A 15,352-nucleotide genomic window follows, 5' to 3' on the forward strand; every position below is an offset into this window, starting at 1 on the left:
GCCTATATTCTGTGTGCGTCTGCGGGTGTATCTGCATGTAAAACGCTGCGTTACAGTGATAGAGCCGCTGACACTGAAACACTGTAATGTAGCGCTTCGAATGCAGATACACCCGTAGTCACACACAGAACATAGGCATGCTGCATATCACTTTAATCAGCAGAAGCTGCTTGTGCTAACTATTCACATCACAGTGCAAATAAGACGTATTTGAAGGTAAGAAGTCGCATGAAAAGACGCTCGGTGCTACAGAGTCATGGCATGGCGTGACCTGAAGAGCTGTTTAACGTGCAAGGAGGCTAGATGTATGAGGACACATCTGTATGTTTGTAGCAGTTCATATACTGCCATTAGGCCCAGAAGCTATATAGGTCCTGGCCATGGGGATAATGGCCCTCATTCAGAGGCAGTTGCAAGAAGCGAACGCTCGTTCTGAATGAGGGCGGCCGCTTCATTTTTGAAGTTCGGCCTCCTGGTCGTTAGGTAAGCTGTGGGTTACCACCCACAGCTTAACGACCGACCAGGTTCACCATCGCGACCATTGGGGCTTGTGACGAGACCCTAAGGTTGGGTCTCGGCAGCCGCAAGCCCCAGGGAGCTTCCTGCTCTGAAAGAGCAGGAAACTCCCCACTGACATCACTGATGATGTCAGTGCGGCCGCCCACAAAATGGTAGGCGCTCGTTAAGGAATGCCTCCGTTTTGGAAACCACCCCCCCGGCCCACCTACAAAACGGGGCGCGCTGTCAATCAACAGCCGCCCCTTTTGTAGAGAGCTCGCACAGTGCGGGCGCTGCACGTGCGCAGGGCTAACTATCGACCCAGTTGCGAGCACATCGGTGCTTGCGACCGGGTCTGAATGAGACCCAATGTGTAATGGCTCAGTCACTCTGTTTCCATATTCATTTGGAACAATTAGCTGTTGTGATGACTGAGAATAACATATCTGTGTCAGATTGTTGTGTGACATGTCCTATCCGCACAGTCATTACATATTACCATACAAAGAAAGGTCCATTTTTAGTGCAACGTACTCGACTGAGGGGAAAATGTATCACACCTTCTAACGAGGACAAGTGCAGATATTGCCCTTGGTAACCAACTAGCTATCATTTTAAGTTGCTTACATTTCCACCTTACCTTTTACAGGCCAGATATCTGCAAGATGAGATTTGATGGGAAGACATTTCATGTTGCTGCAATGCAGAAAGAGGTCAGTGTAATGTACAGCATGCTGTGTATAGTCTGTGTGATAGCCATGTCTCCTATACAGTCCCTAACCTACCTCAGGTAATAAGCATGTTATTTTGTATATCCTTATAGTAACGCAGTTGGACTAAAGACGCCTTTCAATGTTGTGACATATGTACAATACACAGTAGGCCAGTGTAAGGAGGGTATAATGGCTCAGCAGCTCATTCCTATTAGCAGAACAGCCAGGCTGTCTGTGACAGGCTCCAGTTCCAGCACTATGGCTAGCATTCATTTCATTTGGTTTCCAGGCATAGGATCACTCATTACAAAGCACTTAGATTGAACAGCATGTAACCTGATATTTTGAGAAGATTTTCCACTTTGGGGTTACTATGGAACTGCCTGTATCTGGGAGGTGCTATGTGCTGTGAACAAATTAAGACAGGAGGAGCCATGTATCTTACATGCTGCTGGCATGACAGCATTAGATCGCTAGTGAATGATTGCTTGTGGTGAGACAGGAGATCCATGTGTCTCATCCTAATTGCACAAATATGTTCCTCCAAATATCAATCTAGAAAAACAACAACAAAAAACTCATTATAAAAATAGACTTCTGTCACAATTATTTCTATTAGTTATATACATTTAGTGCACTATGCTGATGTACAAAACCTAATAAGAAAACACAACACCCTTTGGGCCTAATTCTGAGTCGGATGCAGTCGCAGCCGTCCTTGCGTCTTTTGCCGCAGTTGCATATACAATTTTATGCTAATGACGCTACAAAGCCCTTTCCTAGTGTACGTCCGAATATTCAAGGACTGAGATACAACCATTTTCAGCGTCTATAGATGCTACATTACCACCTGGTGCATCATCGAAACTTGCACCAGTCCTACGGTAGGTGCATTTTCTCAGTTTGGGTATGGACTCCTTTGTGCTGTACTCAGCAGCTTTCAGCAACACATCTGCGACACTCCTGTAAGACGCAACATCTCTGTGGACAGGATGTACTAAGCAGAAAGATACGCGCTGCGGGGAGAGCTGGGAGGGATCTGATTGGATCCCTCTCAGGGGGCTTCCCAATAAGAAGCCCATAGGCTTCTATTGGGTAATGCCATCAGAAGATGGTGTTAACCAACCGGGACGATGCATTCCGGTGCTTAGTATATATGGGAAATGTGGTAAAACCCCCAAATTGCCATTTTCGGACGTTTTACCGCATTTTATTCATTTAGTACATCCCACACTGTGTATCTGTTTAGCCACTCCCAGTACCTTACAGTTGCCACCCCTATTTATTTTAGAGACCATGCATTCAAATCTGTACTGTTCTCTGGGCGTGATTCAGCATGGATCGTTATTCTGCTAATACGTACGCAACGCAGTTGTTAATATCAGCAGTGATATGTAAATAATTGTATTTGCATTGCGATCACAGCCTGACATAAGAACGCCTACTTCCCCTTACTCACATTCGTATACTTTAGCAACATAGCGAAATAATCGGTAACATCGAGTAACATCGGACCCATATGCACAGTTAAGGCAGGCACGCCTGCATTCGCCCGACCAACCCCCCCTGTCACCATCCACAAGCTGCACTTCCTATCAATTCAACTGCAATGGGTCTGCATAGCCTCTACGATCGCAGTCCCGTTCACAGTGGCCGGTTTGCGCACGTGCACTGCGATACATGCGCTGAACGCAACAATCATCCAATTGCATGCTATTAGCAACTGCATTCCTTGCTGATTCAGGCTCTCTGCACGAACATAATCGGACACATGCGCAGTGCGAGTCAGACACTAGCGCATAAATAAATCACTCCACTGCGTCCAACATTTCCGCTGCATTCAACTCTTGTGGGCTTGTGCGGCAATAAAGTTGATTGGAAGCAGCACCCAGGGGCGAGCATAATGGGGACTTCCTACTGACCCAACTACTGAGTTTACATACAAACTACTGCTTTAAGCATATTTGGTGTTCTAATAATTGCCTGAATGTTATTTAGAAACAAAAATATTTCTGTTTTCTGTCCATTTTTTTCTATATGAATTTCGGTAACACCAAAAAAAATCCAGTTTCCTGTAAAAAAGTGTCTTATCTTTCATGAAATCTTTTTAACATAATAATTGTTCTGGTACCAATGGGCAAAATTCCACAGGTCATTTATTACCCAATTTATTGCTGCATTATACTGTTGTTGGGAGATGGCATTTTGCTGATCATATTTTGTGTAGCAGTATAGTTTGTTTTCTACAGTTTACCAGAATTGTACCAGATTTTATTCAGTTAAATTGAATGAAGTCATTGACTGACTGTAGTAGATTTTTGGTTGTGATTGAATACTTACATGATATAGATTGCATGATCTATGGGCCTGATTCAGCATTGCATGTATGCAGATTCTCTTCTGTCAGGAATGATTGTCAGGTAATGAGTGTTTGTGGGAGGTAGTGGGGGGTGGCGAGTGAAATGGTGTGGCACAACCTTGTGTGCATTGGTACTGGCCGCAGGGTCTTAATTCCAATGGACATTCTGAGCAACTATAGGGTTGCTCATAACTTGGATGATGTGACCGATAGTTCGTCTTTGTATGCGAGTGACATATTTGAGATACCACTAGTGGGTGTCTCAATACAAATCCCAGTGGCTGTGATATTTGTATATCTTCTCAATTCGGTTTTGTAAGAAGACACAGGGGCGACAGGATTTGCATCCACCTCTGAATCATGCCCGTAGTTACATCATTCTGCTATTTCGTCTGATCCTACATGTTTCAAAGGAATCACATATGTTGCACCATAAATTTTCACCCGAAGCCTACAGAAAAAAATTATTATTATTTGCAATACTTTTTAGCTTTGATTGGATCACCGGCATATGAACTAAAGCTGTGTCACTTTTAATCATTACTACATATATTTTTCCTTGGTACAGTTTCCTTGTTATCTTAATTATTTGGTGTAGGGTTATCGTATGTTACAGCTTGCTGGTAAGTCTTGCTAAGTCATAATGGCAACTGTACTGCATTAAATCAGTATTTAAATCTCATATCTGTTTAAGGGAATTTCCAGGCAGAAATGAAATTGCTTAACATAATATTTTCATGTATAAACAACAATGGAGGTATGAGGCAATTAACATTTAATTATCTCCTGAAGTAATATTATTGCTGAGAACACTGCACATTACAATGCTACAAACTGCATAATTTATCATTGTCACCCACTCGCTAGGATGCGTTCGCTGATAGCCTGCCGATGTTTGCAATGTGCGCATGCGTATAAGTCGCAGTGCGCAAACCAGTCCATGCGATCGCGAAGCAATTGCCCCTTGTACATAGACGCCTCGTTAGAATGAGTGACAGGACGAGCCGTTTGTGGGTGGTGACAGGGGGTGGTCGAAAGAAATGGAGATGTGGTGGTGCAAATGAAGGCGTGTCTGTGAATCTGAATGCCGTTTCAAGGGTGTGCATAATTAAGACGCAGCGTCATCAGACTCGTCAGATGGCTGATTTACACACTGAAGCATTCGCAGTGCTTGCAGAAGGGTATGGTCAGCCACAAGTGCTGCGTATGGGTCCGATGTTACTGATTGTTTAATACACTTCCTGGACATGACGTGTGTTACTAAGGGAAAGTGGGCGTCTTGTGTCAGGCTGGTGGGCGTCTAAATACATACTGCGATCTCACGCCAAGACATAGTGTGAGTGCTAATATCTTGGTGTGCGATCACGGGATTTGCATACTTTGGCAGCTGACGACTGTGTGCGAACACATCTAGCGAGCGGGTCTGAATCAGGCCCAGAGTTCCTATCACTCCCTCCGATCTGACCTGAACAAACAGCCATTCCTTTGTATTATATGTTGTGTTTAATAACCGCTGTAGGATACATGCCATGGTATTTGTTATCAGAGACAATTACGAACATAATATTCAGCAAGACAGAGTGGATTTTGGTAATATAGCTAATGCAATTTAGTTTTGTTAGAGATGTAAAGTGATATATTCACCAATACTCACCAATTATTCTCTCTATTCTCAATGCAACCCTCTTCTACTTCTACATTAAATGGCGCAACTAAACAGCCATTGCAATGATATTAAATATATTTCCTCTACCCAGTAATCACTTATTGTGCTGTGTTCTGTTTTTTTTTCCAACCTCCAGAAGAAAACTGCTCTAACTTACCATACCTCAACTCCTGCAGCCTGTAAGCATCTCTGGAAATGTGGTGTTGAAAATCAGGCGTTTTACAAGTGAGTTTGTACTACTGCTGTAAATAATAAGTGGTAATCCTATAAGATAATCAGACAAGCAGTTAAGCACATACTTTGCATAAGAAAGTCTACCAATACACCATACACTGGAAGCATAATTTCAGAACATGCAAACTAGCAGACAGGACAGACCAGCTAGTGTGTACCATAGTGTGAGTTTCAGATTCTCCAGTATTTGTATCATTGCCCACTTGTAAGCTCATAGCGTAGTGCATGCAGATGCCAGCAATGGCAGGAATGACACATTTAACCTAAGCACACTAATTCAAGTTTGCACCCAAATGTAAAAATGTATGGTCTGTTGTCGGATGAGCTAGTCTGATGAGTTTCAAGGGTGTAACGAAACATTCACATATGTACGTTATGATAGATAGACAGACAAACAGACAGACAGCTAAAAGATTGGGTCATTGACTATATTTTCTTACCAGTAATAGAAGTGCTAAAATATAATTGTCTAACTGGGTATTGATGGCAAAATGTGTAATTTTTATGGGCCTTTTTGTTAATCTGCGGTGATAAGGCTGATTTTTAGTTATCAATGCAATTTACTAAGAAAGTGTTAGCAAAGCAGCAGAGAGATACTTAGCTCTGCGACAGTATGGGCTCACAGCTGTAAGGTTGATATTATCGCTTTGCCGGGCCAGTCTTGCATGCATCTGCGCATGGTAGGCCTCCATTTTGTCTTGTTTTAAAAAAAAAAAAAAAAGTTTAAAAAAGTGCAATCCAGTCGGCCAATTATTTCCACATTTTTTTTAAATTTTAAATATATATTTTTTTATTTCTGAGGTGTACCCCAGCTTTCACTATCTTGAGGGAGAATCCCCAACTCCAGTGAAAACACCTGTGTCTGCTGTATGACTGTCTTATCTAACATTAATAAATAGACCAGCTACAGATGTGTCCACATACATCTTACCTCCGTGCGTTACAAGTCGCGTTACACATAACTTGTGAGAGCAGTGTGACCTGGTAGCACCGGACGTCTTTACATGCGACTTTTTACCTTCAAATGCGTCTTATTCGCAACAATACAAATAGGACACACAAGCAGCTTCTGCTGATTAAAATGATATGAGAATATAGAATATAGGCATGCCGCATATCATTTTAATCAGCAGAAGCTGCTTGTGCGTTCTATTCGCATGGTATGAGGACACATCTATAGTGTATATCATAGTGTGAGTTTCAAATATTTTTGTGAGCCTAAAGAGTCCTACAGAGCACAGCAAAATCATAAAGACATTCAGATATGTGTATTTGCAGTCAAGGCCGGGTACACACTTGTCCTACCGGCAATCGTTCAGAGTGAACAATATCCATGAAGTGAAAGTTATACAGTATGCCTACAACCTTGTTGTTGATCCAGGCATGTTTCCTCTTTTAGATATGCAAAATCAAGTCAAGTAAAGACCGTGACAAGCAGCAATATAATTTTTAAAGGGAGTCGATATCGTTATTGGTAGGTATATTTTAATATTTGTAAAATAGTATTTTCATTGTTTTCTCTTCCTATATAATTAATTACATCTCAAACTACTCTACATGTAAATGTTCTTTAGTTTTCCCTCTCATTACCATGTCTCGTGTGTGACTTCAGCTCGTACCAAACTCTATCAGTCTTTCCCTCAGTCTCTAAAAACCAGTGTTCTTACAGAAGCCTATTTCCAATTTATCAGTTCTACAACATCTAACCTTCATTTGTCTCCACCAATGGCTGGTACATCTTATGAAAGTACATTTATTTTGGTGATGACTGCAATCTGCAATTGGTTCACTAGATGGCAGTAAAGCAGCTGATAAAAATATGGAGTCCTGGTTATCTTAAACTATAGTTTAGGTGCTTTTCCACAGATAGATAGGTAGGTACTGTAGATTATGAAGTAAGCATTCAAACAGATCAGAAGAATTAAGAGTTCAGGAAGGCAGTATGTTAAAATAAAAGGATTTCTAGAACAAGAGGATAGAGTTTGACATAAGAGAGAGGAAACTGGTAGGTGAGATAAGGAAGAACTATTTAGTTTAAATTTTGATAGATCCATGGCATGCTACATGTCTTTGACAAATAGTTTTCAGATTCTTTTATGTCCCTTTGGGTACCTGTACAATCCTGTGCTGTATATAAAAAGATTAAAGTGTGTTCCAATGTACATATTAAATATTTAAAAACAATAGTTGTTTTTCTAAGCAATCATCATGCAGTATAACTTATTATTTTAATGTACTTATTAATATATAATAATTATACTTTATAAATATTTAAAAATGGTGGATAGTTTGAGACTCGAAAGGTTAAGCTACCATTGTGTAATATTCACAAGAACTAGATTATTACAGCTCAAAGCTGCTATTTCACATTTATTTAATATAAAAAACAACAACAAAGCAGTAATACATTATAGATTATATGAATAATTTATTCAAATGTTTATTTTCCAGACAAATGTATTTTACTGTTGCTATTGAATATAACCTGAAGAGTATATTCTATATTCACTGAATTATTTGTGCTCCATATTAGTGGGAAAGTTGCAAAAGAAGTTGTTGAAGCAAGTTCTAAGATCCAGAGGGACCCTCCAGAAGTTCACAGGTGATTTACAGTAAGCTTGTCATTGCCCAGTCATTTAGACATATTACGTAAATATATAAGAACAGAAAACCAAGTAGCCTCCAGTCTTCTATATCACTGATAGTCTTTGTCCAGTACAAATATAAATATAATTTTCCTGTTTTCAAGAGAGTTTGTCTAGATATTAACAGGAACCCACTAGTACAACAGTACCTAGGTGTACCTGTCGCCCATGTTGGATGGATGGATGGGGTTAGAGTCTCTTCTTAGCCAGATTATAGGTTGGTAATATAGGTAGAGAAATAGCTTCCATTTAGTCTGCACAGTCACCTCTACTAGGCTGTACACTCAACACCTGGTTTTCCTGAAGCTACTTGTGCAGTCTGGAGGTGAGCCCCACATGGTCCCATGGTCAGAAATATCCTCTAGGCTGCGTGCAACTCAGGTTTGATGAAAAGGTCCTCACAGTACAAGATTTTGCCACACAAGATTTCTCTCAGCATAACAGGTTTTACGCTCATATTCTCTCAAATTGGTGGCAAAAGTGGGCATAAATAGCTGTATGTTCACCCGTATGCAGAGCTCAAGATGCTTTCCGGTATACAATAGTAGCTTATGTGTCTGGTTTACACTAGACACAAGTCCCACTTGCACCCATGTTGTAAACTAGTGAACTAAATTGATATTGATATCGATTACACTACAAAATCCTCAGTAATACAGCAAACACAACACACCGTCTTCCATCAAGCAACAAAAAAATGTGCTTAAGCATGATCACAGAACACTGGGGAACAGTTAATCTGTTGCCAGGGATTTAAGAGTCATTTCGATAAATTTTGTGCTCCTGATCATGAATATGCCATGGTTATTTTTCAATTGGCTCTAGTTTTGAGATATGCATTTGTCTTTACTATTTATGAAAAATGTAATTAAACAATGTTAAAAATAATTAAAAAGATATTTTTTTTTTATTCTGATTAAATTTGATATTGTAAAATGTTATAAAAAGACACAGGATAATTACATACATAAGTGTTAGGAAGCTATGAGAACCCTTTTTTGTAGGATTTTCTTTTGTAGTCTTGTTGCGGGCAGTCCCTCTGCAGACTCCAACAGTAATCGGCCATCATGTGACGATCCCACCTTCCTTGATATTTTCTTCCATTACCTGAATATCCTGGTGGAACCACTCAACCTGTTCTTCACTTAAATCTCCTAGATTTGACGGGAAGTGATCTAAATGGCTATACGAAAAAATTACTTTAATACTCATGTTGGCACCTACTTCTTGAAACATTTTAGCATGTTGTGTACTAATTCATGATAGTTGTCTGTCCTGTGATGTCCTAAAAAAATTTGAATTACAGAAACATAACTCAGCCATGCTTCAGATTCGGTTTCAGTCATAGATGTGTTAAAATTTGGATACTACACCAGTTTCCGTATCTGTGGGCCGTCAAAAATTCCTGCCTTTAATTTTTCAATACTAAGAGATGGAAATGTTCAACAAATATATGTGGAATAATCACCTGACTTGTCCAATGCTTTTACAAATTGTTTCATTAAACCCAGTTTGATATGGAGAGTCAGCAGTATGATTTTTTTCCTGTCAATTAAGGGCTCATGAATGATGTTGGCTTCTCCTACAGTTATAACTTCTCTTGGAGGCCATACGGTTTGCTGCCAGTGCTTTTGTTTTGCACAACTATCCCATAAGCATATGTGACAAGGATACTTAGTATAATCACTTTGCTGCCCAAGAAGAAAGTTTACCATTTTTAAATCACAAACAGACCACTGATGCAGAGAATAAGCTATTTTTTCTAAGACTAACTTGGTATTTTCATACTGTTCTTTAAATTTTGTTGAATGACCGATAGGGATCGACGCAAATTTATTTCCATTGTGCAGTAATATGCATTTCAAGCTTCTTTTAGAACTATCCAAAAAGAGCCGCCAGTCTTCTGCTCGATATTCTGGTAAGCCCATCATCTGGAGAAGTTCCGGAATATTGTTGCAATACACAAGATTGTTATCTTGGCTAAAGAACGGCTTGTTCTCTATTTCGTTACAACGTTATAGTAACATCCGGCTCAAGACAGTGCTTTTCTTGAAGTCTGGATGCTAAAAGCTCAGCTCCTTTTTTCGATAAATTCAAGTCACTAGAGATGTGTGCCGACCCCCATGTTTTGGTTTTGGATCTGTATCTCCTCTGGTTTTGGATCTGGATTGGTTTTGCCAAAACCACCCTTCCGTGTTTTGTTTTCTGGTTTTGGATCTGGATTTTTTTTTAAAAAATCATAAAAACAGCGAAAATCACATAAAATTGACCTATTTTTGTTCCTACAGTATTATTAACCTCAATAACATTTATTTCCACTAGGTTCCAGTCAATTTTAACCACCTCACAATATTGTTTTTTTCATCTAGTTAAGGGCCAAAAGGTTGCATCCAGCTAGCTGGCTGTCATGATTCCTAGGCGGAATCAAAACTGAGTGATAAATAGAGTTGAGGACTGTGCAAAGCTGATGGTTGGGGTACCCCTTGAGGATTGAAGAATTGATAAATGATTATTGATACAGTCACTGACTGAAGGAGGAATAGTTGATACTTGATAATTGGTGCAGCCACTGGCTGAAGTAAGAATTGATAGTTGATAGTTGGCGCAGCCACTGGTGAAAGTAAGAATAGTTGATACTTGATAATTGGTGCAGCCACAGGCAGCACCCCTGCGCAGCTCCGTTGTTAAGTGCGGCTAACGAGCGCACACACACAGAAAAAAAATACTTTTATTAATTTTTTATTTTACACTTGGGGGGGAGAGCACTCCTAAACATGGCAGCAAACCCCTTGATAAACGACACAGACAGCACTCCTGCGCAGCTACGTTGTTTATAAGTGCAGCTAACACACGCACGCACACACACACAGAAAAAAAATTACTTTTATTTATTTTTTTAAACTGGGGGAGAGCACCCCTGTGCAGCTACGTTGTTGATAAGTGCGGCTAACGCGCACACATACACAGCAAAAAAATGTACTCTGATTTACTTTATTTTTTTTTACACTTGGGTGGAGAGCACCCCTGAACGTATCAGCAGCCCCTTGATAAATGACACAGGCAGCACCCCTGCGCAGCTCAGTTGTTGATAAGTACGGCTGACACGCACACACACACAGAAAAAAAAACACTTTGATTATTTCTTTTTTTTACTCTGGTGGGGGGAGAGCACCCCTGAACGAGGCAGCAGCCCCTTGATAAATTCCCCTTGATAAATTACACAGGCAGCACCCCTGCGCAGCTACGTTGTTGATAAGTACGGCTAACGCGCACACACACACATAAAAAAAAAAAAACTTTGATTCATTTTTTGTTTTTTTACACTGGGGGGAGAGCCCCCCTGATGGACAGAGCACCCACTGGACAACACAGCAGCACCTTTTTATGGACTGCAGTGACACAGGAGCCACTGAAGCCCCCTCTTCTGTCTGCAACACAGCTCCTATAGAGTGGACAACACAGCCCTGGACAACAGCCAGCCATCCCCTATGGACAACAGCCAGCCCCTATGACAAGTGACCACAGCAGCCAGCCCCTATCACAGCATGTTAGCAACATCACAGCACAGCCGCTATGGACAACAAGAGCACAGCCCCTCCCTTGCTTCCTCTTCACTCTCCACAGCCGGAATCAAAATGGTGGCGAGCGCGTTCCGCGCTTTTATACAATCCTAAACCCGCGAGTATCCGACAGCGGGATGATGACGTCTTGCCTCACTTTGAGATAAGAGTCAGACGGGAAAACCCAAGCCGGCTTGGATCCGACTCGGATCTGCAAAATTCAGGTGGGTTCGGTTCTCTGAGATCCGAACCCTCTCATCTCTACAAGTCACAAATTAAATTAATTAGTTCCTTTTGAGAAAACTGGTTAGGAGTAGAGGAAATTTCTTCAAACTCACTTTCATCTGTGCTGTCACTTGCACTGGATGAAAGTAACATTTCCACATCATAACATTCAACTTCGCACAAATAACTGAATGATGGTACAGGTAAATTGTCGCTATGTGGTATCGGTTGTTTTGCAGAAGTCATATTTGGGTATTACCATTTGCGTTTCTTAAATCAATTCATACCCTTCACATTTACAGCACAAAAATAGCAGTCTCTCAGGTGATTTTTTGGATCACATCACATCATGGGTATGCCGAAATTAAGTCCTTTTCGATCACCTTTAGTCCAATTGCGGAGTGATTCCACACAGGTTTTACAAACTTTGTGAGGCACCCAAATCTTGTCTTGCTGGCTTCTGTGACATCCAAAATAAGCCTGATACGCTTGTTTTATGAATACAGTTATATTTTTTATTTCTTTTGTAACACGATATTTGCCACAAATGTAACAAAAAACATCAGGGTTGTTACTACACCGTCTCTGAGAAGAACTAATTTTTACAGCGAAAATGTCTTGTTTCACACATTCAGTGCTAACTCCCAACAAAAGCCGGGGACATACTGAACAAAACAAGCCCAAACGCCGGGAAATTGGTTGTGGTGGGACAGAGAGAAGGCCGAACAAAGGAACAGGAGGTGTGCTAACTGTGTCACTCGGTCCTCTCCGTTGCTCCTCTCTGTATGCTGGGAGGAGGCGTGGCTGTGGTCTGAGGATGTCCCAGCAGGCTCAGCAGTGCCCTGCCACGCCTCCTCCCAGCGTTAGTGAGGAGATATGAATGTGTTGTGCTGCTCCTCTCTGTATGCTGGGAGGAGGCGTGGCTGTGGTCTGAGGATGTAACATGTCTCAAACATGACTACCAGCTACGTTATCACAAATAAAAAATTTTTTGTTATTGTTGAAAAAGAGTATTTGTTAGAAAAGCAAAACTAAGTTGATTATGTTAAGTAAAGCAGGCCTAGACCAGTAAGGTGCTTCAAATGGAGAAAATAATTTAATTTTATAATTTTTTATTAATTTGAAATTTGGAGCCAATTCAGCTATAGCGAAGATCTAATGCGAAAATAGGACCTGCGAGTACTCTCAAACCGATCTTAAATCCTTGGCAAGACAAAATATATATATTTTTATTACCCAGTGTAATCTATGCCCGAGTGACAAAGAAGCTTCAATTAGTGTCAGGGGAGCATTCACAATCAGTAGTTGGGAACATTGCATGCTTTTGAAGTGTCCAATATAATCTGTGTGTATTAGGTAAAACTAGTGACAGGATCAAACCAGCCAATCAGGACTGTGCTATCATTAGCTGAAATTAGGTGGTTGCCTACTGTACCAATAGTTAAAGAGCACATAAACACATTCAATGGTTTTAGTACTGGAAACACACACCTACATGGAATGACGGCCACTGACATGAAGGAGAAGTAGATCTCCAGTTAGAGAAACCATTGGATTTCTGCATAGGAAGATACTACGGTACCAGCAAATAAATGTAAACCCTTTTCTATTTATTTCCATCTTATAAATATCAGTGTTCGGTTGTAATATTTGGGTGCTGCACCGAATAAGAAAATACTATTCCTCAACATAAACAATGATATTGTGAAAACAGGCAATCTAGGGTTTAATAGAAACCAACATTTTATTTCTATGTATATTAAAAATCATATATATCATATACAGTAGGCCTATCCACCAGCATCTCCTACTAAAGATTAGCTATAAAGGTGAAAAAATGTAAATACTACAAAGAGTGAGTGTTAAAGCTGGGTACACATCAGGCAACCCATGATGGAACGGACGACCCAGCCGACGGCAGATGCGATGGACAACATAGCACGTGGTTCGTACACACCGCACGATCCTGTGAACGACCGCACAATATGCCGTTCACCTGCTGCATTCAAATGCATGGGGTCTTTCATCAAATTGACAGATTGAGCAACGTGTACTGCAGATCTGTCGATGCGAAGAACGACCCCGCGGGAGCGCGCAAGGGCCGACATAGTAGATTCACGTTTACCGATGTGCATGATATGTCGGTCCGATTCACCGAATCGGGCGACATATCGTCTAATGTGTAAGTGTATATGAAAATTGCTATTACCAGCGTATTGCAATCTTGTGCATATGACTTTCTTTTTTTATTTACAAATGAAATAAATGACCGAATATTTTTAAATAAATTATGGAGATAAAGTGCCAGCCAATCAGCTCCTGTCATTTTTCAAACAGCCTGTGACATGGCGGTTAGGAGCTGATTGGCTTGTACTTTTTCTCTGTTCACTTTAACTCCATCCAAAGCTTAGTAAATAGACCCCTTAACCTTTTATACTAATAGAATGACATGGTGTTTATATATGTCTTGATTATTTTATTCAGAATCCATTCTTATATCAGGGAGAGGGAGTTATTATCCAAATTTTACTCAGTTTTAATTATAAAGATATAGTTTTTTTTATTTAACCCTAGAATGCCTGGATTCGGAATACTTTTATATTCTTTGTGTATCGGCATCTTATTACATGCTGGTTGATGCTCCTCTATGTCAGTGTTACACGAGGAGCTAAGGATGCCGCCCCTAGCTCCTGCCTGTCAGGGTTAGTAGCAGCATGGGTTGGAACTCCGCTTCTCAGTGGTAATGTTACAAATAGCATAGTGGTTATAATATACGGGATACGCTCGGCATCCCTACGGCCGGGATGCTGATGCTTATATTACCGGCACCAGCATCCTGACCGCTGGTATACTGAAGGTAAGTAGAGGGGTTGGGGGGAGAGTTAGGCACTAGGGGGAGTGTTAGGGTGCAGGTAGGGGGAGGTTAGGTTTAGGAGCTAGGGGGGGAGGTTAGGGTCAGGCACCAGGTAGGGAGGGAGAGTTAGGATAGGGAGAGGGGAGGGTTAGCATAACGACCAACAAGTGTCGGTATGCTAACCCTGTCGGGATGCCGCCGTCTGGATTCTGACCGCCGGGATTCCGAGCGCCGGCATCCCGCACCCAATATTTGTTTAATCTGTGTCAGGACCCTGGGGCCTAGTTGAAGCTGATTTAAAGCAGAATTTGTAGGGTTAATAAAACTACTGCCCAAGTGCCCATCTGATGTATCCAGGACCAGAGTAGCACTGGTAATAGGGAATGACCCTGAAAACAATGACGACTGGAATTAGGAACTGGAATCCACCAGAATGAGGCCCTGGAACCGGTCATGGCTAACTCATCCTCAGCACCTGAACCCCAGGAGCTAAAAGCTAGCACTGGCTATTGAGAACTAGAGACTCAGAACCAAATAGAACTAGCCTATAATCACAAACTCAGGACTGAGACTAGAGGTGGGGAACTCAGAACTGTGC

The 15,352-nt window shown here is 41.1% G+C and overlaps 1 protein-coding gene across 1 annotated transcript in view; it reads left to right on the forward strand.

The window, feature by feature from the left end:
• The window catches only part of FRMD3 (FERM domain containing 3), a 247,169-nt gene that overhangs the window by 196,599 nt on the left and 35,218 nt on the right, over nucleotides 1-15,352 (forward strand). Inside the window, exons 9-12 of the mRNA XM_088470113.1 lie at nucleotides 1,148-1,211; nucleotides 5,373-5,461; nucleotides 6,870-6,944; nucleotides 8,004-8,072. Of these exons, the coding sequence (XP_088326239.1) occupies nucleotides 1,148-1,211; nucleotides 5,373-5,461; nucleotides 6,870-6,944; nucleotides 8,004-8,072 (297 nt within the window). The remainder of the gene's footprint in view (nucleotides 1-1,147; nucleotides 1,212-5,372; nucleotides 5,462-6,869; nucleotides 6,945-8,003; nucleotides 8,073-15,352) is intronic.

The sequence above is a fragment of the Taudactylus pleione genome, unplaced genomic scaffold (assembly GCF_031769625.1).
Source record: "Taudactylus pleione unplaced genomic scaffold, aTauple2 ptg000095l, whole genome shotgun sequence".
Classification (NCBI taxonomy): Eukaryota; Metazoa; Chordata; class Amphibia; order Anura; family Myobatrachidae; genus Taudactylus; species Taudactylus pleione.